Raw genomic sequence first — 24,096 nt, 5'->3', positions numbered from 1 at the left:
ACACTGTGCACTTAAAACTTCCATGGAGGGGATTTTTAAAAAGCCTGACCGAGAGAGCAGCTCATCACTCAGTACCCAGCCTAAACCCCTCTGTATATCACACAGAGGTTACTCATTGTGGCATCGGCAACCTGTGTCAGGACATAAGAATGAACCCAAGTTATGAAGCCCCAAATGCTTCATAAGTGGGACTGGTTACATGTATTACGGTAGGGCTCTATGCTGATACCACACCACCTTAAAAAAAGGATTCTTTATGTGCTGATGGGAACTTCTCTCCAAGTTGTAGCAAGTGAAAAAAACAAGGTGTGAAATACTATGTAGCATATACTACCATTACAATAAAAAAGGAAAAAGGAAGAGAGGACAGACACATGTTTGCTTGGTGGTACAGATCATTTGGAAAGATACACGCTCTGCATTAGAAACCTATTGTACCAGCTGCCTTCATTAAGGGAACTGAGCTGGGGAGGGACTGGGAAGGAGGGAGATTTTGGGGGTGGTTCCCGTTTCACTTTTCTAGAGAACTATGTGACTGTGTTACTATTCCAAAATAAGTATCAACAAAACTTTAATAAAAAAAGAACAACATTTCAAAATAGCATGGTAAGTCCCTTGTGTCCTAGCAAATCTCCCATTTCTTTGCTCTGGGGATTCAGCAGAGATGGAGAAGAGCGGGTGGACTCGGCTCACCCAGAAGGCCCCTTTATTCATCCATCCCACGAACATCGGCTGTATCCCTGCTGGGTGGTGGTGACGCAGCTGTGAACAAGTAGTGTGAGCTCCTGACTTCTCTGAGCTCACCCTAATCACCTGAGGATGGGATGCAGGTGCCTGGCCCATACCCCAGACCTGCCAGGCCCAGCCATGCACAGCCTTAACAAGCTCCCCAGCTAAGTGTCCCAAGCCCACAGGGCCAGCACTCTGTGGGCTCCTCTCATCAGACACACCCCCAGGACCAAGGCACTGAGCCCACAGATGCTGCACCTGGGCCCCCTTACCACTGCCGGGTTCCTACAGGGATTTGCTCCTGATATCTTCCAGCTGGTCCTGCAGCAGACCAGCTTCCCAGAGCCCCTCTTGCCCCCAGCTGAAGGCTGGAGACCTAAGAGGCTTGCCCAAGCCTCCTGGGTCTGAAGAAGGCCTCCTGGGAAGTAACTAGCTGCCTAATCACTAGCAATGAGGGGCTCTGACCTCTGGCCTGCTCCCTTGCACCTCCCCTTCCCCAGCTATTAGGAAGTCTTAATAGAGAAAATCAATCACACATGGACAGCTGCTGCAGCCCCTTCCCCACCCCTTCCTTAACAAGGGGCGGGGCAGGAGGAGCCCTGAGCCCATAACCAGGGAGGGCAGGGCAGACCCCTGCCTGGGTTGCCTGAGCTGCCGTGCTGGGTGAGGGTTGGTGTGCAGGCTGGAGGGCAGTCAATCTCGAAGGTATGCCATGTCTTTCCAGGGCATTATCCACCTGTCCCTGGACACACCTGCTCATGCCATTTGCATCCTGGGCACAGAAATCTCCTTGGATCTCAGTGGGTAAGAGGCTGGGGGCTCTGCCTGGAAGTGTGGGCACCTGCTGTCAGGGGGTGGGCCTGGACAGATAGGCTGGTGTCTGGCTTCCCCTCTGGGGCTGCTCCTGGGTTGGGTAGGTGTTGGGGTTACTTCCCTTCTCTGCATCTCACCGTCCCATCTCCACTCAAGGTGTCTAAAGGGCCTCCCAGCCCTTATGCTTCAGGATCCTGTCTCTGCCCGGTATTGGCTTTAGGTCCTTAGAGCAGTCGGTGACTGGACATTTCTCAGCCCCCTTATCTGTGAAATGGGGGTGATGTTAACTCGTGAAGGCAGCTGTGAGGATCAAGTCAGTGGCGTCTAAGTATGTGGGTGACTCCCTTCCCGGAGGTCACAGCCCAGACCTCCTGAGCCTCATTCCATGCTCTTTTTTCCCTACAGCCATTTCTTGGGGCTTGCAGATGGCTCTCCCCTCATTGGAAATTGAGGGCCTATAAATAAAGTGTAGCTTTGGGAACTTCTAAGATGTTGATGGGAGGATGGGGTCTGAGCTGGTCAGTGGGAGGACCCCAGGGTGCCCAGAGCAGGGGCTTGGGGGAGGAAGGCAGCAGCCACGTCAGGGGCCCAAACTACCCTGTTGAGCAGGTGTTTGCCCCAATACCCTAAGATGAAAGCAGCGTTGGGGGCCACCCCTGCCAAGCTACGGGTGCTCTCAGCTGAGAGCAGAGACTCTTGGGCCTTAAAGCTTTTCCCTTTGGGATAAATCAGGTGTGCCCCACAGAAGTGCAAGTCCTTCACCATCAATGGATCTCTGGGGGTCTTGATCAATGTCCACGACACGGTCCCAGTGAAGACCAGCGAAGAGGTGTCCGTGACCAGGTGGCTCCTGTCTGATCCCATGGACGTGCTGGTGAAGATGGTCTCACCAAGCACTGCCACAGATGGGGACATGGTGAGCCTGGCAGGTGGCAAGGGGGGTTTTCCCAAAGCAGCAGGTTGGGTCTCATTCCAGTAGCTGGTATTTCCTGAGCCCGTCAAAAGGGGGTGCTAATTGCTTGCACGTTTGATCTCCCTCCTTGTTTGCAACAAACCTGTAAGGTGGGCACTGCCTGATCCCATTTTGCAGATAAAGGAATCGAGACACCGAGGAAGGACATGCCTGGCCTGTGCCAGTGCAGAACTGGATTTACTCTCAAGCTTGTGTGTCTCCCTCACATGTGCTCCTAACAGCTATGCCTCGCTTTTAAAGTCTGGTTTAAAAGGTCTTAGCAGTCAACTCAAATGGTCTTTTTGGCCAAGGCTATTCTTCCAGATGCAGGAGTCTTAATGAACTTTGCACTAATGCCTCTTAAATGTATGCTTTCTGTGTTCATGTTCCATGAGGTAGACACTGACCCCCACTTTACATATAGGGAAACTGAGGCACCCTATTAGCTCTAGCCCTAAATAGCAAAGCTTGAGTGGCATCATCCCGGATTTGAGCCCATGTCTGCTTATTCTTCTGGGCCAGCTGTAGCTCAATGAGGCCCCTGTAGCATGACTTCTTCCAGCTTGGAGAACAAGCAGTTAGTCTCCTCGTAGGTCAGGTGGTGGTGGCTGAAAGCAGATCACTCATTTAGAGCAGGTGCTGGTGCTCAACCTCATGCAGAATAGAACCACCAGGAGAGCTCTGTGAGGCTACACCCAGTGTACATCCCTTACCAATTAAGGCCCAGGAGTGCAGCCCAGGCAGCAAGCTCTCCAGGTGATTCCAATGTGAAACTGAGGGTGCACACCACTGAATCAAGCACGATGTTTTGAGGATAGGGAGGCTCATCCACCAGGACCTGCTGGGATTCTGTCTGCTGGCAGTTGGAGGGGGGTGGTACTCCTGCCTGAGGCAGGGTTAACCTTACAAGGTAGCATAACTGAGCCACTGTATAGACAAGAACTGAGGCTGCAATGTGCCCCCGCTGAGCCCAGGCTCCCTCCGAGCAGGTCTTTACCCAGGGCTCAGCCTATAGAGTAGGGTGATTGAGCCTAGAGGACTAAAGCTCCATTTAGGAACAGGTGGCAGATCACACAGGTGAACATGGCCCCAGCCGATGGCTTCTCTGATTCATGATGAAGCCTCATGGTCGGGCTGGACAGGTCTCCAACTAGAAGGCACCTCTGGAAGCAGAGGCTGGTTCAGGGCGCAAGAGATATTTGAGTTCGTTTCTAGCTCCTGCCAGTGTGTCCCACTTTGGGAAGAATTAGCCCACTGGAGGCCCCATTTCCCCCATGCCCCCCTCAAGAGGGGAATGAGTAGGACAATGGTAGGGTGGGAAAAGGTAGAGAGGACGTTTAACCCAGGTAAAAGCTTGGCATCTAGAGCAGGGCCACCCTGATCTTAAATCCCTGCTCTACAGCTCTCTGGCTAAATGACATAGGGCAAGTTCCTTGATCTCACTGCCTTTGAGGGAATAGGTTCCACCTGCAAGGGCTGTGGAAGCACTTGGAGTGGCCATGGCATGTGAGAAACATTCGTGGGAGTGGCCCTCAGTCCTAAGTAATGTGAAATGTGGCCTCTGCACCAACTCATGGAGAGATGCTGGAAGTTCAGAAGCTGTAATGCGAGACCAAGGTCCCATGATCAAACACGATTCAAAGCCGGATGTATGGCCCAGGGCTTGCTCGTGACCCTGCCCTGTGCCTTCTGGGTGGGCTCCCGATGCTGTCTCCACAGGTTTTGGTCTCCTACTATCAGCCCGATGAAGAGGACCCCGTGGCTACAGCTGAGCTCTACCTCACTGGCATTGGTGAGTGGTGCTCTCACCAGGAGCTGGGGCGCAGCCCACCTCTGGGGAGAAGAGGGGGTAGACTTGCAAAAGCCAGTGGAGTAAAAGAGGGCTTTCCCTTCACAAGACCCTTCTTATGGGTAGTCTACGGATTCACTCAAAATATCCGCTCTCACATTCCTTCCTCCAAGCTCAGTCACTTCTTCCTCATCCTCACTTGTGACTGTTGACTTAATCTGAGGATAGAAGCAACCAGAACCTCCACAGTTTCCCTGTCTTCCTGCTCTCTGTGTGTGGTTCCTACTTTCTGCCTCCTCTGTTACAATAGTTGATATGCTGATCCAGGGTTAAACTTCTCCCATGAGAATCCTTTCTCATTCAATAATTCAAGAGTATCTAATAATTCTCTTTATTAAAGGAGGAAGCCTTTGTCCATTCCTTCTCTTCCAGATCATTCCTATGAGTACACGAATCAGCCCTCATCTCTCTTAAACCTGAGTTCTTGCTGTACTTCAACTTCTCCCTTTCTCTTGAACCTACTCAAATCAGACACTTACCACTAGCATTGTCCTTACCAACAACTTCTGTTAAGTCCAGTGGTCAACTCTGTTGTCTTCTACGTTGACCTGCCAGGAGCATTTGATTAAACTGGTTATCCTTTCTTGACACCTATCACTGGAAATATCCTTTACTAGGTTTTCTTCCTACCTAACTGGCTTGTTCTTCTCAGAACCCCTTGGTGGTTCCATGAAGACCTCCACCTGTTGGCCTTCCAGGGTCCAAGAAGCTAGCGGTACAGCTTAAAACATATCTATGGACTGACAGCTCCCAAAACTGTTCCTAGCCAGTTTCTACAAACCTGTCCCTCTTCTATAAACCAGACTCAGATGCCTACCTACCCAATATCACTTCTTGGGTACCTAACAGACATCTACAACTTGATCTATTAATCCTAAATTAAACTGATTCTCTCTTCCTTCAAAAACCCGTTTTTCTTCCCCATAGCAGTATCGTTATCCTTCTAGCTGTTCAGGCCAGTGGCCTGTCGTTACCATGACTCTTACCCAATGCCAACCTGCACATCTTGGCATTAACTTAAATGTAGCTGGAATCTAGCGCCATGCCCCTCCCAGCGTTCTCGTCCTGGTCCAAACCACCATGATCTCTTGCCTGGATCACTGTGCAAGACCCCAGAGGGGTTCCTGGCCGCCACCTTGCCTTCCTACAGTCCCAGTCTTTATTCAGCAGTCAGAAAAGCACCTTTTGGAGAAGAGATCAGATGAGGTCTCTTTGGTTCAAAGTTTCCCAATTCTGTCTTGGACTGAAGCCAAAGTTGTTACTATGCATGAGACCCCATATGATCTAGTCTACACAGCCTTTAACCTTATGACCTATTGCTCTTTCCCTTGTGCATTCTGTTTTAGACATACTGGCCTCTGACCCTTTAACTTTCTGTTCTAATTGTTTTTAATCCCATATTTTAATCCAAATAGTTTCTTTAGGTCTCTGTTCAATTTTTAAATTTGAAGACATCTATGATCACAGGTCTAAAACTAACATTCCCTCTCCATTTCCCTTCCCTGTTTCCCAAGGCACTTGTTTCCACTGGACATAATAATGCCTTAATTACATATCCACCCCCTGTCTGGGCTACACAGGTACACACCAGTGTAAGTTCAAAGAAGGTGGGGCCTCCTCTGCCTTGAACATTGCTATGTCCCTGGGCCCCAGAACTGTGCCTGGTCCACAGCAGGCCCCCAGGTCCTGAGCATCTGGGTGCTGAGGATACTGCCACAAACAAGGGCTGCTCTCATGGCCCCAACGGTCCAGTTGGGAAATAGCAAGTCAGATGACAAGAGCTATGAACAAAGTAAAGCCAGGGAAAATCCATACGGGGTCAGATGTGAACAGGGAAGAACGAGGGTTGTGTGTTAAGGTACTAGGGGCCTAGGTAGGATAGCCGCTCTGATGACACTTGGGCAGAAGCCTGGATCCTTAAGCTCTAAATGGGCTTGGGGATTGCCATGCGTGCAGATTTGAGTGCAGAGGGCTTTCTGGAGGGTTGGGAACTCCAGCCTTCTGGGTTGGAATGGCTGGACAGAGGCTAAGAGGCATGAAGTGGTAATGGCAACCACGGTGGACTAGCTTTTGAATTCCTAGGAGGCTGGGGTAGACAGTGAACACTTGGGTCTCTCCAGGCCTGCTTGTGAGAAGCTGGTCTTGGAGATAACTTTCTTCATGTAAGACCTTAGCATGCCCAAAAGATTAGGTGACCCTGCTACTGGCCTTGGGAAGCCCCAGGTGCATATAACTTCAAGGCTACATCTAGGGGGCTGAGACATCTTTCCCTTAATTTCAGAGGTCTCCCTGGATGTGGACATCTATCGCAGTGGTCAAGTTGAGGCGCCAAGTGACCCACACGTTAAGGTGAGGCTGCCAGAGGAAGGGAGTTGACCCAGGCCCTTGAGCCGGAGCCAGCCCAGAGACCCATTCTTTGCCTTCATGATATTTCTGAAATCAAGTTAGTTGCAGCATTAGTCCAACTTCTAACCCTTTTGGAAAACTAGGATGTCGGGTGACACTAAGTACGCATTCTGGTCTGGCCACATAGCTAGCCAGAGCAGAAGGTAGATGCCACCTTCAGGTGGGACCTGCCTCCTCTACTTTGCCTTATCCCTTACTTCCCTAATGCTGAAAACAAGGTAAATAACCAGCAATTGAGCCTTTTCCCCTTTCCTCTTGGCCCACCTACCCAATGTCACTTTCCTGTTTCTACAGGTGCTTGAGTTTGCAAATTCTGTTCTAGTGGCTCCTGCTGCCCTGGAGATAGGCTTGCCTCTGCACCCACCCCACCTTCGTGTAGGGTGACATGTGAGAGGTACAAGCTCACCTGGCTTCTCCTTGAGCAAACATTCCTGTTTTTCTGGGACATTTGCAGAAAAAATGGGTCTGGGGCGCCAGTGGTTGGGGTGCCATCCTGCTTGTGAACTGCAACCTTGCCTCTGCCGGCCAGCTCGCGGTCACGAAGACCCCAAAGTCACTTACTGCAGAGGGTGAGAGAGAATCGGCCACCCAGCCGGAGCTGCGTCCAGCTTTTCTACCTGGGCTCTGCCTTCCCTGTGGGCTTACTGGCCTTCCACTCGGTGTACACCACTTCCAGGCTGCCCGTCCCCCTGGGGGTTATCAAGTCTTTCATCACGACTTGAAGCTGTTATAACAGGGTAGGAAGAGCCCCCATGGCCCCAAGGCAAGCCCACGGGCTCTGGTGTCAGAGAATGCCTGCTGTGGTCTTTTGTCACCAGTAAAAAGATGATCTGCTCAGCGTCACGAGGTGGTTGAGAAGACCTAGTAAAGATATAAAGCGGGGTACAAGCTTCTTTTTAAAGCCTTCTTGTAGCTTGGGGCAGGAATCATAGATCTGGTCTGACTTATACACCTAGACGAGGGCAAACCCTCATTGAACACTGACTGTGCCAACTGTTCTAGGCACTTTGAAGGACCATCTATTCTTTATAGTCATACAGGGCAAATGCCATCCCCACTAAGAATAACAGGAATGCCGGGTTTGCCTGTGACCATGTAGGGAGCCATAGTAGGGCTCTGACTCAGTCCAGGCAGCCTGGCCAGAGGGGGAAGCACAGGGAGGGTTCTTGACGATCCAGTATATAGGTCCCACCCATCCTTGTGGCTTCTCCCACTGTGCCTGGAGCACCAGGCTCCAGAAGTCCCTGATGCTTTGCCTTGTCTCTTACCCAGAAATAAAGAATATGTCCCAGATGACGCTGAGTGTCCAAGGCCCTAGCTGCTTCTTACAGAAACACCGACTGGTTCTCCACACCTCCAAGGAAGAATCAGAGAAGGCAAGAGTCTACCAGCCCCAAAGTAAGTGTCCTTGCACCAGTTCTAGCTTTGTCTGCTCTTTCAAAATGCTGGGGCAAGTTGTGACTTGTGTTTTCTCCAGTGGGGTCCCCAGCAGAAGCCTACTGGAAACCTGGAGCTGCAGGTTAGGGTCTACTGGTGGCCCTGGGATTCATTGGCTGTCACCTTTACCGTAGCCTGAGTCTGTATATTTGGGAGAGTTACATACTTCTGAGCCACTTTCTCCAACTGTAAAATGGAAGCCATAGTGCCCATCTGGTTGGATTGTCAGAACTGAAAAAGAAATAAAGGTCATCCGAAATTGTGGCTGTTGTTTTACACAGCTGATATCTTTTCCCAACAACTCCTACCAAAAAAATCTATCTTCATTCTTAAAAGAGACTCCCCTATATTAAGTTACCAGAATCTAGAGGCCGAGAAGTTAAAATAGCTGCTACAATTGCACCTATATTCCAGGCTCCATACCATACCTGATCCGTCTTCAAGAAGAAGCCATAGAGGCTTGCTGGTTTAGGATGTGGACATGTGTGATGCCAGCAAAGTATCCTTGAACAAGTCGTCACTTCCTTAAACTGTTTTATTATTCAGCACTCTAATATCCTCCTAAACTGAGATTTAATTCTTTGCTTCTGGGGACATATGCCAGTAAACTACCTTTTGAAACCTCAGCTGGGCAATTAGGGAGGCCTGTGGTACTTAGATGGCTGTTCCCAAGAAAGGACCATAGCTCTGCACCTAACACTGGAGAGCATGGCTTAGCTGCTCCCTTACCTGGGCTCAGCCCTCTACCTCATCTCTTTTACAGACCATAGGGTCTTGGAAGTACCCAGTGGACAGGCTGGAGAAAAGTCGGCTCAGGTTGTTTGTGGTTCTATATGGGGACCAGAAAGAGTCTTAGACACACGTGGGTCTAGGGCCGTACAGCCCTCTGAGGCCCACCAAGGGTGGACAAGTCAGAGAGGCTGGGCTGTGAGTATGGTCATTGGAGTTTGCCCAAGACACCAGTGATTCCTGGGGCCTGCTAAAGGTGCTGCATTCACTGAGTGTATCATAGCTGCCTACCTGTTTTCTTTATCAAGGAAAGACACTCTTAGAAACTGGGGCAGGAGAAACAACAGCACAGTGTTTGAACAGACTCTCAGGGTGATTCTGAGATAGGCTAAAGTTTGAGTACAACTAGTTTAGAAGCAACACAAGAAGGAATTGCCAGAGAAAAATAAAAACTGGAGAAGAAGCTTCCAGAAACAAAGTAAAAGGAGCCTTTCCAGAAGGGAGTGACTATGGCAAAGAGTGCCCCATAGACTAAGATGCCAAGTCCAGTGATTAAATTGTAGTTTTCAAAGTGATTCTGAGCAGTGACCTTGATACAGTTTCAACAAAACAGTAGGGATAGACAGATTGAAATGGGTAAGCACAGCCTAAGTAGATGACAGAAGGAATTTGCCTGTAAGGGAAATGTGGCGCTAATGCCTAGAGGGGGCTGGGATGGTAGAGTCCAGGCACATCTCCATAGACTTGGTTTAGCCAAAGCTGAGGTTTTTCCAGGCAGGTTTCAAGGTGTAGGAGTTGACAGTGTGTACAAGGGGGTGGCATCATGGCCTTAGTTTGTAGATGAACATCTGTCTACTGAGTCCCAAATACAAGAACAGAAGCTCAGATAAACCGGTTTCGTTCCTGCTCTCCTGGAGCTGGGAGAACACTCAGCCAGGCTGTTGGTGTAAAGAGTGAACTGGTCCGTTCCCTCGGTCATCAGGTGTGGTGACCTGACACCAAGGTCGTCTGTTCCTTCCAGCTCCAGGCAACTTCAGTAGTTGGTCTGTTTCTCCTCTCTTTCCTAGAGGACAACTCTAGTACCTTTGAACTGGTGCTGGGGCCCGATCAGCAGACCTACCCTCTGCCCCTTCCTGAGAACCGCTTGAAGGAGACCTTCTATGTTGAAGCCGTGGAGTTCCCGTCTGCTGACTTCTCAGGCCTGATTTCCTACTCTGCTTCTCTTGTGGAAGAGTCTCAAGACCCGGTACATCCCCCCAAGCAAAGGAGCCCTTGGACCAGGGGATGGGTGGAAAAGAAACCTCTCCCACACCCGGGCAGAGGGAGACGAGGCATTGGGTGGAGCTGAAGTTCCAGGGCACCTTTAGAAGGCAGCTCTGCTGGAGGTCAGGGGAGGGCCCAGAAGTGGGCTAGTCTGAAGAGCACAGGACGGGGGCGGTGTGGGGTCAGGAGTCGGCTCACTGATGAGACCTCGTTTTATACCGCAGTCAATTCCGGAGACTCTTGTGTATAAAGACACTGTCGTATTCCGGGTGGCTCCTTGCATCTTTACTCCCAGCACCCAGATGCCTCTAGAGGTGTATGTGTGCAGGTAAGAAACCCTCAGGGCTGCCTGTGCCAGGTAACTTTCCTATCTTGTAACCTCTCCTGTCTGAGGGTGAAAGGGGAAGATAGAGATGACAGTGATTAGAACTTGAGAACCCTTCTCAGCAGGAAGGAGAAATCTTTCTACCTGAGCTGCCCGGACCATTTCCAAGACAGTTGAGCAGTATACATTTGAATAATCACAGTGCTAGAGACACAGAAGTAAGTAGACAGTCCCTCCCCCTGTTCTCGAGGGGCAGCTCACATGATCTTGGGTAGTATCAAATGCTATAAAACAAGAAAAGAAGATGGAGGAGTAAGGGCAGCAGTGTGTTTCAGGGACAGCAAGCCAGAGAGAACAGATACAAATAGGGGACACAGGAGAAGGAAGGAAGGAGCCAGAACAGACAGGACCTGGTGGGCTCTGTGTAAACAGGGTAAAGCCCTTGTGTCTGTGACAGACCAAATACAGGGGCTTAAAATAGACTTTCTCCAGTCTTGATGCCTGCAGGTGCGGGATAGGGTAGCACTCTTCCCACTGTCACCTAAACCCCCTGTTCTTCTTCATATCCTGAGACTGCTCTAGACCTTCTCAGGACTGTCCAGCTTTCTGTAGCCTTGATTGTATAGACCTGAGAACTAAGTGCATTTAAACAGCAGCATAAAATAGAGATGCAAGCTTTGAACTTACAACAGGACAGGAATCTTTGACTTTCCCAGTAGTGACCTTGCTGATATTCAACTCTTGAGAATCTAACTTATAAAATGGGTGGTCTTCATGGCAGTCTCAAACATCACTCTGCTTATCTTCAATAAGGAAGTGTATTCATCGTGGGCCCCTAAGCCTGGTGCTATGTCTAATGGCACAGAGATCCCAGGATTCAAGACCTTCCCCTTGCCACATACACAACTATAAACGGCTTGGAGACTGTCTCAAGGGGGTTCCTGGTTGCTTCCCTTTGGAGACAGAAGAATCAGCCCATATCTTAGGGTGGCCCAAATCCCCCAAGACAGGGTGTAGAGGGCACAGGTCAAATGTGACCACAGGATAAAAATAGAGTAGGGTCCTGAGCCACAAGACCAAGGGTTGACACTGACACTTCTTGACCTGCCACTGCATGAGGCATGGAGGGAAACAAGTTCTCCTAACCAAAAAGAGGTACCCCTTCCCCCTGGGACACAGGGGGAGCCTCGAAGACCATCCCAGGGTCATCTTGTCTCCCATGGCAGAGAGCTACAGCTCCAGGGTTTCGTGGACACGGTGATGGAGCTGAGCGAAAAGAGTAACAGCCAGGTGGCATCTGTCTATGAGGACCCCAATCGCTTGGGCAGGTGGCTCCAGGTAATAGCCCACCTGGGGAAATCCAACCACTATGGAGGGGACAGGGGAGACTCAGCATACACCACATACCACATTCAGTGAGCTTTGCAGACTTCCATTTAATGCTTACAGAAAACATAAGCCTAAATAGAGGTATCTCGAGTTTCAGGGCATTGGTGGAGGCTCAGATAAAGCAATTTGCCCAAGTCCTAGAGTCTAATTGGGCTTAGCATCTAACCTTCCTCCAGTTCCAAAGCATAAAAGTGTTTGAGGCCACAGAACACCAGCACGTCCTCCCGAAGCACCCACAGGGCCTGATGCCTTTGGCTGGAGGCTGTCGGAGCTGGGTCACCATCCCAACCCCAGTGGAGCACTAAACCCAGAGTCCAGTTAGCCTTGAGTTCTGACCCCTCTTCTCCACAAACACTTAAGCAATTGTTGTAGGCTGAGTGCCATTCTAAGTATTAGAGATAAAAACAGAACAGATAGCACTCCTGTTCTGGCTAAGATAGAACTTGGCTGTGGAAAAACAAAGCAAGAAGTTATGAGTTACCAGACAGCTGCGTTTGAGCGGTCAGGAAAGGCTTCAAATTCCATTTGAGGAAATGGGGAGCCGGCCATAGGTGGGAAGGGCTAAGAGAAGAGGTTCTCCAGGCCTGAGAAATGGCTGGTATGAAGACCACAGTGGGGAGGGCACTGGGGAGACCTGAGGAGCAGAAGGGGTTAGTATGACCAGGTCATAGCAAACTAAGGTCAGAAGGTAGGCAGAGGCTAGATGATACATTAGGGCCCTTTTAAGCCAACGCAAGAAATAGAAAGAAATCTAAAGATGGTGGGAAAGACACTAGACGTTATTTATGACTTAGGTTTTTAAAAGATCCCTCTAATTGAGATACAGAGAACAGATCTCAGGAGGGGCAAGATAGAAGAGGGAACACTGGTTGGACGACCCTTGCATAGTACAGGCAAAAGATCCCAGTGGCCTCCCCTAATGTGCTACACCTGGGTGATTCTGAGTATGTCATCGAGATAAAATCAAGAAGGCTTGATCATGGATTGAGTGCAGAAGATAGAAGAATCTGGGGGGCTCAGTTTTATTTATTTTATTTCCTTTTTTTTTTTTTTTTCTTTTTCAAAACCTTGGAGTCTGAGTCTCAAAGGCTGAGCAGGAATTGGCAGGCAGAAGGGGGAGGGGAGGGGGGTGCTCGTGGTACCTTTCTCTGGAGGAGGCCCTTGTATAGTGACCTGTGTGGCCAGTGAGCCCAACACGGGCAGGCCAGCTGCCGGTGGAGTGAGCCGATGGGCAGCGTGTTTTTTGTCTCTTCCAGGATGAGATAGCCTTCTGCTACTCCCAGGCTCCTCATAAGACCGTCTCCTTGGTCCTCGACACCCCTCGAGTTGCCAAGTTCGAAGAGCTCTCCATGAGTTACTCACTGGTGTGGGGCTCGGTTTTGCTCATCTGGACGTGGTGTGATCACCATCAGAAGAGCTAGGGCCCCGAGGCTCCTGGGGGAAGGGGATGCAGGGATCTACCCGAGGAAAGACAGGGTGTGGTGGGTCGGCGGGGCAGACTAGGCCGGGGCTGAGACCCACCCACCTGACCCCTCCCCCGCCCCTGGCTGGCTGTCCTTGCAGAGCCCTGGCACCGGCTATGTGATCCAAAACGTCAAGGACAGCAGGGTGGCCAGCTTGGACTCCATCGGAAACCTGGTGGTGTCCCCACCTGTCAAGGTCCAAGGGAAAGACTATCCCCTGGGCAGGGTCCTCATTGGCAGCAGCTTTTACCCCAGGTATGGCCAGAGGCCAGGTGGTAGCTGGCTGTCTTGAAACTAAAGAGACCCCCACAGCTTACCTGGCCCCATCTTAGTTCCCTCGAGACCACTTAAACTATAAAATCAGCATATTCAAGATTAAAGTTGGAAAGGCAGACTAGCTATCTGTTCTTTGAGGATTCTTAGGTTTCATTGGAAACATGCAAAACTCAGTGGACCTACTGTCCCTTGCTTCTTGGTAGCCATTCCCATTCAAAATGGGAGATGCTTTTTCCAGTGCTCAATCTCCATCTACAACAGCTTGGCCCAGTCCTGACCTAGGTCAGGCTCCTTGTAACCACGCAGCCTCTACGGGCTAGCCGTGCTGGTCCAGTGGTTAGAACAGCTGGTGGCAGCCCGATACCCCCATGTGGCGAGCAGCCACAGACTAGCTAGGGGGCTAGTCTTTGTATCTCCTTTCCAGCACGGGGGGCCGGGACATGAGTAAGAAGCTCCAGGACTTCCTCTACGCCCAGCAAGTTCAGGCCCCAGTGGAACTCTTCTCAGACTGGCTAATGATAGGCCACATAGACGAGTTCATGTGCTTCATCCCTGTTGAAGACAATGAGAGTGAGGGCAGAAAGGTCTGTTGGGGGCCGGGGAAGGGTACGTCCATCCCACTCTTGTGTTGGAGACCCTTGAAGGTGGCTCTGGCAAAGCCAGCCTCTGAGTGGAGTTCTTGGTCTCACAGGGCTTCCGGCTGCTCCTGGCCAGCCCAAGCTCCTGTTATAACCTGTTCCAGGAGAAACAAAAGGAGGGCTACGGGGACGCGATTCTGTTTGAAGAGGTTAGGGTCGACCAGCTCCTTTCTAATGGTAAGGGAACCACCCTCCCAATGGAGCAGGAGGTGAGGCCCTTTTTTCCCCAGGTGCCCTTCTTAAATTACTTCATTCCTCTCGGTGGAAGGGCTTCCAGGGAAGTATAAAAACAGTTGGAATTACCACATGAGAACATTTTCTTCTATGACAGGGCAGTTTTGGCAGTATTAAGATGTTCTCACTAGACTAGAAGTTCTGGGATGGTGGTGGGGCCAACCCCACAAGGTGAAGGGGCCTTCATTAGCATGTGGATGATCTTGTGTTTTTTTTTTGTTTTGTTTTGTTTTAAATTTTTCCAATGCTAGTATTGAATTTATTCAGGGAATGTGGGTCAGGTACCAGGGTCTGGGGACTTCAGGGGTCACTTGGTCACATTAAAGAAGAACTAAATGAACAAGAGACCAGTGTGACTGGTGCCTTGACACTTCTAAATGTAGGGACACAGAGGTTGGGGGGTGGGTTAGGACAGTCCCAACACCCTAGCTACTGTGGTCTGGGGTCCATGGCATAAGACTCACCTGGGAGCTGATAAGAGATGCAGAATGTCGACCCTATTCTGGTCTTCTTCAACCCTTTGGGGATAGAGGCCCAACATTCTTACGGTCATAGAAGTATCTGGAAGGTGTCACTTACTGAGCATAAGCCAGGTGCCAGGACTACACTAGGTGCTTTATGAGTTCAGAGCTGACAACTACTTGGGCATCTCTGCCCTAAGGATTAGCAAACCGGGGAACAAGGTAACCTGGTCAGTTAGAGGCGAGTATAGCATAGAGGTAACCTGCTGCCAAGGGGTATGTGGGTGTTGCTGCCTGCACAGGTGTTCCAGGCTGCGTCCCCCAAAGTATAACATGGGCTATGTCTCCTCATGCCAGGGACAGAGTTGGCCAGTGGCTGTGAAAGCCTACCCAGGCTCTTCTGGTCTGGGGCTTCTTAGCATAGACCCTGGTCAGTGTCCGAATGTAAGATGTTAGACCTACACAGGTCCCTGGAAACTAGCCAGGCTGCCCACGGGTCCAAGAATACATCAGGTTGGGGCAGAGCTGGGCTGTGCCAAGAACCTAAGTCTGCCCAGTCCTGGACAACATTGCCGGCTCTCTGACCCCCAGGCCTTCCCGCCCTCTTCTTCCTCCTACAGGAAGGGAGGCCAAAACCATTGATCAACTTCTGGCTGATGAACGTCTGAGAAAGCAGAATGACTATGTGGAGGTAGGAGGCGAGGATGTAGGGAACCTTCTCCAATGAAAAGAGACGTGGCACTGTGGGGCCTGTCAGGAAGGCACCAACCCATTCCTACTGGGGCAGTGAGTCAAAACACAGGCCCAGACCTGGGGCTGGGGCAGGCCTGAGTCTCAGTGTTAGACTAGGGGGTTGAGAGGAGCTGGGTCTCTGCAGCTGAAGGTGCAGCAAGAAGCACCTTATTCTTGGAAGAGACCAAAAAGTATGGTGATACCATAACTTTCCAAGGCTCTAACCAAGGAAGGCCAAGGCCACAGTTCTAGACTCCAGGGAAGGAAGAGAAGGTATAGAAATGATGGGAATAAGTCCACCCATCCTGACCCCACCTATTGAAGGCCAGAGGAAAGACACTGACAACCTAATCAGTGGTTCCTATTTGAACAATGACTACAGTCCAGGCACCGAGCATGATACCTCCCCATAATCCTGGAAGTGATCATATGAAATAAACTTATCCTGTGTCTAGGGAAGCTTAGTAAAATCACTAGCCTAAGCCGAGGAATTTGGAACTGGGTTTTATCCCGAGTTCATTCTCAACTCACTGTACAACCTGAAACTGTCCAGCATCTTCCTCGCAGAGGACTGTTCTTTTTCTTCTTCTCTAAGAAGCTCTGAGCATTGGAGATCCACGTTCCTAGATGAAGTGGTCCATCACTCCATTCCAAGTGATGGAGAAGGGCAATGACTTGCCCAAGGTCACGTGTGGCAACAGCAAATAGCTTTGATTACTGGGTCCTTTTTGTTCCTTGCCAAGCACCATCCAGTATCAAAGTGCTCTGGGACCCTAACCTTTGCGTGTTTTTTTTTTTAAAAAAAAAAAACAACAAAAGAACAGATAAGGAAGATGGCCTGGCATGACTGGGTAGACACTGGTAGGTTCCTGGCCAAAAGGGCATTTCTGAGCCCTTGGAGACCCCCATGACCATCTGTGAGGTATGGTAGTCATTGGCCCAAATACTTCTTCGGAATCTAGTAAAGTGCTAGGAGTTGAGCTTTGGCTGGTCTGATCAGGGAAGTGCCCAAGGAGTAGCAGCAAGAAAAGCACACTTCCAGCCAACTAGTTCCTTGCCATCACCCAGGTCCCCAGCTCCAAGTAGGACTGAGTGTCAAAGGGGCCACTTGGTACAGTAAAGTTAGAACTAGTAGCTGCTTCAACATGGCCTAGCTGTGAGATGCTGGTCTGTTGGGACTAGGCTACTTCTCTGAGCCCACCACTTGCCCTTGGTAAAAGGGACTTGTGCCTACTTTATCAGGAAGAGTGGGTGTGATCGGTCAGATTTCCAGCACACAGGTATGGTGTGACTTGGAGTGGTGGCTCCTTTAGACCAGTCTTCAGAATGGAAGAAAATGGGTTTCTCAGTTTCTGATGAACCAGTTTCTCTCCCGGCCCCCTTCCCAACCCACAGAAGTGCATTCACCTGAACCGTGACATCCTGAAGAGGGAGCTGGGTCTGGCGGAGACGGACATCATCCACATCCCCCAGCTCTTCTGCCTGGAGCCCCTGATGAACATTCCCTCCAACCAGCAGACCGGGAAGCCCTTGGCAAGGCCCTACTTCCCTGACATGGTGAGACACCCCTGCCTGGGGAGGGCCCGTTCAGCCCACGCCAGCTGGTACCCTCATGTGCATGGTCCTGGGCTACTGAGGAGGGGGCACAGCAGGTGACAGTGCCTGAGGAATTGGGATGGAAGCCCTCTGCCTTCTACCCCATCAGGGAGTATGTGAGCTGGGCGGGCCCTGAGGGCCGGGCCCTGTGTCAGTGGCTTTAGGGGCACCAGCCAGCTAACCCCCATCCTAAAGGGTACAGGCTACTGATGAGGATGCTGAGCTGCCACTGAGTCAAGGCTAAGCTGAGGGTAGTGTCTTCCTGTCTATGGATTCCTGGGGTCCAGGGCAGTGTCCGGCACGTGAAGGTGTTCAAACATTTCAAGTAATATTCTATCCCTGTTTAGAGTCTGAATTGGCAGGTGAGAAACTAGAAAAGGAATACCAGAGATCCCTGTGGGCTCATTTCAGCTGTGATACCTGGAACTTCCTCCTATAACAGTCAGGATCTGTCACACAGGCACTTAAAACAGACATTTGAGCTCATCCTTTCCTTACACTCGCAGACCTGTTTCCTGGGCCCTAGGGTCACAAGGCCTTGCACTCCCGGATCCCACACAGATGCTTTATAACTGCTCAAGATTAGTGTGGCCCTTTGGGCATTAGCCCCTGCCTGCGTAAATAGGTGTGGGTTTAGGGAGTGGAGCTGCTTTGAGGAAGAGATGTTGGAGCTGTAACAGATGGTCAGAAGTGTATCTGTCACCTGGGGGTGGAAGTACATCCCCACAGAGGTGGCTTTTATCGAAGACTGAAAGGCCAGAAGAACAGAATTAGAGGAAGAGGAAACTGGGTGAGTTGGCAAAGCCAGGCCTTGTCCAGGCCAAGGACTTTGGTTTTGAGAAACACATTGGGCAGCATTGGAATGTTAGTGAGTTGCATTGAGCTGAGATTGATTAGTGATGCCTGCATGAGCACAGACCTGGAAAACAGTGCTGTGTGCTGCTATTTCTGGGGTGGTAGCTTGATACAAGGTAGAGGCAGCTAGGTTTTCCCTTGTGGTTAACCCCATGGCTTGCCTGCCTTGGAGGGGAGAGGGGCTTTCCTCATGGCTCTGGTTCCTGTCTCCCAACAGCTACATATGATTGTGATGGGCAAGAACCTGGGGATCCCTAAGCCTTTTGGGCCCCAAATCAAGGGTACCTGCTGCCTGGAAGAAAAGGTCTGCCACCTGCTGGAGCCCCTGGGCTTCAAGTGCACCTTCATCAATGACTTTGACTGCTACCTAACCGATGTTGGGGACTTCTGCGCCTGTGCCAACATCCGCCGGGTGCCCTTTGCCTTCAAGTGGTGGAAGATGCTGCCCTAGATCCAGGCCCCAGAGCTGCCAGCTGTGCCCCAGGATATCACCTTACAACTGGATTCTAGTTTCTTCTGCAATTGGGGGACCTGTCAAGGCACCGACACCCCTTTACCCTGTTTACCCCTACTGTCCCTCGGTATCCAAGGGGGTGGCAAACACCTGCCAATTTGAACCCCTTGGGGTAAAGAAGATGGATAACTGTCATCAGCTTGACATGATTACTTAAATATAAAGGTCTGGCTATTCTGAATGCATTTTGGCAGCAGTCTCCTTGTTTGGGGGAAGGGGTGACAGTTTAGAATAAAATGTAAGCAAGCTGGGACACACCTGTGCCATGCTGCCCTACTTGTGCAGGGGCGGGAACTAGGGTGTTCTAGTTTCTTCATTGCTAAAGCATTTGCTTCCTCAACCCATGCCATGGGTTGACTTCAACAACGGGAATTTACTAGCTCATGGTTTTGAGGCCAAGAGAAGATCAAATCAAGGTGATGGCTTCTTCCTGAAGACTGGAGTTGCAGGGCTGACTGCCCGTTATCCCTGGTCCTTGGCTCCTCTGTCTCCTGGCAGTGCACGTGATGGTCTGTCCCGGCCTTACCTTCCTCTTCCAGGTTGTTGGCTTTCAGATGCCAGTTGCTCCCTCCTTCTCTGACCCTTCCTGTGAAGGCCCTCAGTGAAAACATGAAGGCCTATTCTTGGCCACCTTCTTTCTGAAGGAACTCGCCAAGCAAGGGTTCCCATTCCCAGGAATAGATTAAGTTTAAGAACAACTTCTCTGGGGTACATAGCTCCAAACCACCATGTGGGGTAAATGTTGAGGTGGTGGTCCCCTTCTCAGCTAGGTGCTTTGCAGAAGGAAGTGATTAGACTTGCATTCCAATTCTTTAAAAATCAGAAAAGCTGCTAGACTCTGGAGCTGAAGGGGACAGACTCCAGCATGGAGAGTGAATCCTTCCTCTACCCCTCACTGGGCCTGGTAGGAGCTGCGGGAGGCAGGCCTGAGAGGGGAATGGTGCCATGCCTTAAGCAGCTGGCTTCAGCAGGTAGAGGCTTGCTATCCTTAGAGTATGGGGGTGCAGGGTCTCTAGAAGGCAAGATCCAGCCAAGGGCAAGCTGGGGCTGCTGGTTGTTATGATTAAGTTACCCAGAAGGTTAGTGCCATGCCCCAATATATCACACTATATAATTTGGTCAGGAAATAAGTTTGCAAAGTCCCTTTGGGGGACTGGGAAGCAAGGAAATGTTAAACTTCCCCATTTGGGGAACTCCTGAAATTCTTATAAGCAGTGGGAACAACCAATTCAATAGGCTGAGCCCTCGATCCTGGGGTTTGGTCCTATGAAACTTATTCCTGCAAAGGAGAAGCTGAGCCTACTTATAATTATGCCTAAAAGTCACCCCCAGAGAACCTCTCCTGTGCTCTGATGTGGCCTCTCTTTAAGCTAACTTGGCAGGTGAACGCATTGCCCTCCCCCCCCTACATGGGACATGACTCCTAGGGGTGTGAATCTCCCTGGTAACGTGGGACAGGACCCCCAGGATGAGCCGGGACCTGGCATCATGGAATGAGAAGGACTTCTCGACCAAAAGGGGTAGAGAGAAATGTGACAAAGTATCAGTGGCTGAGAGTCCAGAGTCCAGAGGTTATCCTGGAGGTTAGTCTTATACATTATTTAAACATCCCTTTTTAGTCTATGGTGTATTGGAGTGGCTGGAGGGAAGAACCTGAAACCGTTGAACTGTTACTTCGGTAGCCTTGATTCTTTAAGAGATGTATAACTCTACAGCTTTTACAGCATAACCGTGTGATTGTGAAAACCTTGTGCCTGATGCTTCTTTCATCCAGGGTATAGACAGATTAGTAATATATATATATAAAATGGGGGTGGGGGAGCGGTGCAATGGTGGCTCAGTGGCAGAATTCTTGCCTGCCATGCTGGAGACCTGGGTTCGATTCCTGGAGCCTGTCCATGCCAATAGGTAGGTAGGTAGGTAGGTAGGTAGATAAAGGAAGGTAAGGGGTAAAAAAAATTGGGGTAGATTGAAATACTTGTGATCAGAGAGGGAGGGGTAAGCGTTATGAAATGAGTTTTTTCTTGTGGAGTGACACAAATGTTCTAAAAATGATCATGGTGATGAATACACAAATATGATATTGTGAGCCACTTATTGTATATTATGGATGGACTGTATTGTGTGAAGATTTCTCAATAAAAATATTTTAAAAGGTTAAGTACCCACTCCAGGACCCCACCCAAAGCTTCCTATTTCCACCTGTATGCCCACCCCTGTGAAAATAGCACAGAGATGCTAGTAAACCAAATGATTCTTTGGGAAGGTTTATCCACCCCTGCCCCTTCCCCCAACACTCTCTAGCCCTCCAGCAGGACCCTGAGAGGGGAACTGATTGGTTTGCATCCCATAGCAGGTCCCAGACCCTTGGGCTGCTGCGGCGGCAGGGGGGGGAGGAGTGCCTTTCCGCTAGAGGCCCAGCCACAGCCAGTTCTGTAGGGCTCCCTGCTCTGAGGTCCTGCAGGATCCACAGCCCAGGGAAGACCTGTCACATGCTGCTGGGGCCCCATCTGTCGAATGGAGATCGTGTTTCCCCAGGGTGAGAATGGGGTGCACATGCAACACCTGTGTGCGCAATACACACGCATCCGGGCCAGCTCTCCCGGGCACTGTGCAAAGCAGTTCATCTAAGTCACCTCAACAGTCTCGTAAGGTTGTTTAAACTATCCCCATTTCCCAAACAAGAACTATCCAGGGAGGGGAAGTGATGTGCCCAAGGTCACAAAGCTATGACAAAGCAGAGATGGGATCCAGAGCCCCAGCTCTTTCAACTGCTGATTTTCTTACTCAGGTTATTCCAGGGAGCAGGAACCAAGGAGTGTGGTAGAAACATGAGGGATAGAGGGTAGCTGGGAGTTATAGGGGCATGGTCTCTGGAGTCAGATCCAGGTTAACCCAGGACCCACTACCTCTGCTTTGGTGGTGAGCAGCTACCTCCGGGCCTAGTTTACTCCTCAGGTGTATGGGGTTTTAGGGCACCCCACAGGGAACTAACTGTAGTATTCACTGTTGTGTCCCCTAGGTCAGCCTGAGGCCCTGGCACAGAGCATGCCCAAGTTAATCTTAATTAAACCTGTGAAGGGACACATCAGCCAACTAGAGTCAAGGTTGCCACTTGGTGGGGCCTATTTGTATTTCCACAAATCGTTCTGGAAAACCCATAGGAAATTAAGGATCATGAGACTTCGAGGAGTGGAACTCCAGTTCCAGGGAAAAGAGGTTGGGGACCCCTGAGGAGACAAGGATTACCCACCATCCCGTCCTGCCACCTACAGAGAATTGTCCTGGGGACCTCACCATCTTCTGTGCCAAATGGTAGCTGAGGGTAGCCCCCTCACCCAGGGATTTGCAAGGACACCAACTCTGCATTCTCCCCACCCGTAAAGTCCCTGGGGATACCACAGCAGGCCATTCTCTCCTGCTGCTCCCAGGGTCCCACCCATGATGGACACCTGCCAGAGGTGCCCTTAAGAGCCTTGTTTGCAAACAACTAGACCAGGCAGGGAGCTAGGTTGACCCTGGCCTCTACCATGTTGGAAATTTCTCTGAACTAGTCACAACAATGGAGATAATTTTAACGTTGAATCTAGTTTTCCAGCTCCTGACAAAGCAGGATATTTGGCAACCCTGGGCTCCCAGGGCCTCCAAATCACCAGTCTCTACCCTCCCCACGATCTCTCCCAGGTGCCAAGGTCAGCAGTCACTTGCCATTGTTTGCATTGTCCCCTTCCTCCTACTGAAGCAGGGAGACTATCTGTCTAAAGTGAGCAAAACACCAAAGCTGGACTCAGGGCTCCATGGTCAATCCGGGAAAACTTTAGCCCTCCCCTGAGATTGCTGCATGGAATCAAAGCATCTAGGTCAATGCTAGGGACTCTTCTTCATTAAAGATGGAAACGATCCATTTTTTTGTTGCAGGGGAAGAAAGTTTCCAGAGCCTGCTCAGTTCATTCATTCCCCTGGTCCTAAGGGCAACTGGTGTGCCATGCCCAAACCACTCTCTGGCTTGAGGCAGCACTGCAGACCCAGGGGGTGGGGGTGGGGTGGGAAGAAGGGTATGGGGGCCAGCATGGGGTGAGGAGTAATTGAGGGCTGTGGGAGCAGTCCTCCCCGCCTCCCACTGGCCATCGACGGTTCTTCAAATGCACCAAATTCTTTCCTTCAGGGCTTCCCAGAGGCCTGGCGTGCCCCTGCCGCAAGCCCCCACCTTTTAAAGCATGCAATAGGTCTGTTAGTCTCTGTCCCCACAGCTGCGAATTGCATGATGGCAGGGGTCTCTAGCTCCCACTCGATTCCAGCAGGAATGGCAAAGCTCCCTGGTTATCATCCAGTGTCAGCCACAGGTTGAGATGGCTCCGAGGTCCCTCCTCTCCAGTGCTGTCATCCTCTGGGTACCGTGGTCCTGCATGACCCTCCCACAGGTCCCCGCCCTCCCAACATTTGGGGGTGGGGAGGGACATTCAGGCCTGCCCCACCACTGGTGGACAGTGGGCTTCAGACCCAGGCTCAGGACATTTCTGGGTCCTTTTGCCAGCAAGACAGCACCAGCTTTGCAGATGAGCTCCCCACCCCCAGAGCTACGGCTTGCAGAACCTTCCTTCTCTACCCTCTACCCTTTATCTCCCATCCTACAGCCACCAACCAAACTGCCCCTGAGCTCCAGGCCTGACACCCTTTCCCTACTGAGCTTCTTTTCTATAATGCAGGTTAAAGCAGCTTATGAGGCTGGGGCAGGTTCCCAGAGGCTGGGGTGGTGGAGGTACGTTGTTACTGAGGCAGCTCTGAATGTGGGCTTCCCCAGTGGCCACCACTGCAGCCTCAGAAAAGGACATTTCACCTCTATCCTCACTCTCTTCCTCCAAATGGGAGTAAATAATGGGCCCTACCTCCCAAGAGTCAGTTTAACACACCTTATAGTTAGTAGGTACTCATTAAGTGTCAGCCAGAAAGATCTGTCAGTCCAACTCACTTGTTCTGAGCCAGGCCAGGTTCCCCCTCCCAACTGGGGGTTCCTCTGGGACAGGAAGCTGGTTCCCCTCCAACTGAAGGGCAGTTCCAGGCCATCAAGGTGGCTGATGGGGAGATGGCACCTATTACATGTGCAGACCGCAGCGGCATGCTGCTGCTTCTGCCACTAACAGGCTGTGGGACCCTCGCTGGCTGTGTAGGACCATTTCCGCCTCTCTAAATTAGGCAATTTAGGGCAATACCTGCTGTGAGGACTAATGAGAGAACACACATAAAACCACCAGCCCTCCAGCCCTCCAAGGCTCATAAAGGGGGTCCAGGAGGCAGGTGACTGGCAGAGAAGGTCCTATCTAGACCTGGGCCAAGTCTGCCTGGAGCAGCAGCCGAAAAGCAAAAACTTAAGGTGGGTAGAGGTAGCAACTGCCTGGTGGCATCTGACACAGGACTGGACTCTCGGTGCCCCCCAG

General features: G+C 50.8%; 1 protein-coding gene across 1 annotated transcript; it reads left to right on the top strand.

Moving 5' to 3' along the window:
- Positions 1–1,441: 1,441 nt before the first annotated feature.
- Positions 1,442–18,598, top strand: PADI6 (peptidyl arginine deiminase 6). The gene is made up of 16 exons (XM_077138006.1): positions 1,442–1,533; positions 2,275–2,458; positions 4,214–4,286; positions 6,625–6,692; positions 7,204–7,318; positions 8,022–8,147; positions 9,983–10,161; positions 10,403–10,506; positions 11,730–11,841; positions 13,149–13,256; positions 13,456–13,610; positions 14,056–14,215; positions 14,323–14,446; positions 15,585–15,655; positions 17,092–17,253; positions 18,365–18,598. The coding sequence occupies exons 1-16, from the start codon at positions 1,442–1,444 to the stop codon at positions 18,596–18,598; spliced, it is 2,067 nt and encodes a 688-aa protein (XP_076994121.1).
- Positions 18,599–24,096: the final 5,498 nt, after the last annotated feature.

This window comes from Tamandua tetradactyla, chromosome 2 (assembly GCF_023851605.1).
Source record: "Tamandua tetradactyla isolate mTamTet1 chromosome 2, mTamTet1.pri, whole genome shotgun sequence".
Taxonomy (NCBI): Eukaryota; Metazoa; Chordata; class Mammalia; order Pilosa; family Myrmecophagidae; genus Tamandua; species Tamandua tetradactyla.
This window is presented reverse-complemented; position numbering and strand designations above follow the sequence as displayed.

Excerpts from the sequence above, each read along its gene's own strand:
- PADI6 (XM_077138006.1), top strand. The coding sequence starts at position 1,442 with ATGTCTTTCCAGGGCATTATCCACCTGTCCCTGGACACACCTGCTCAT. Across the intron at positions 1,534-2,274 it reads ATCTCCTTGGATCTCAGTGG|GTGTGCCCCACAGAAGTGCA; the intron begins GTAAGAGGCTGG and ends GGGATAAATCAG. Across the intron at positions 7,319-8,021 it reads AAAGTCACTTACTGCAGAGG|AAATAAAGAATATGTCCCAG; the intron begins GTGAGAGAGAAT and ends TCTCTTACCCAG.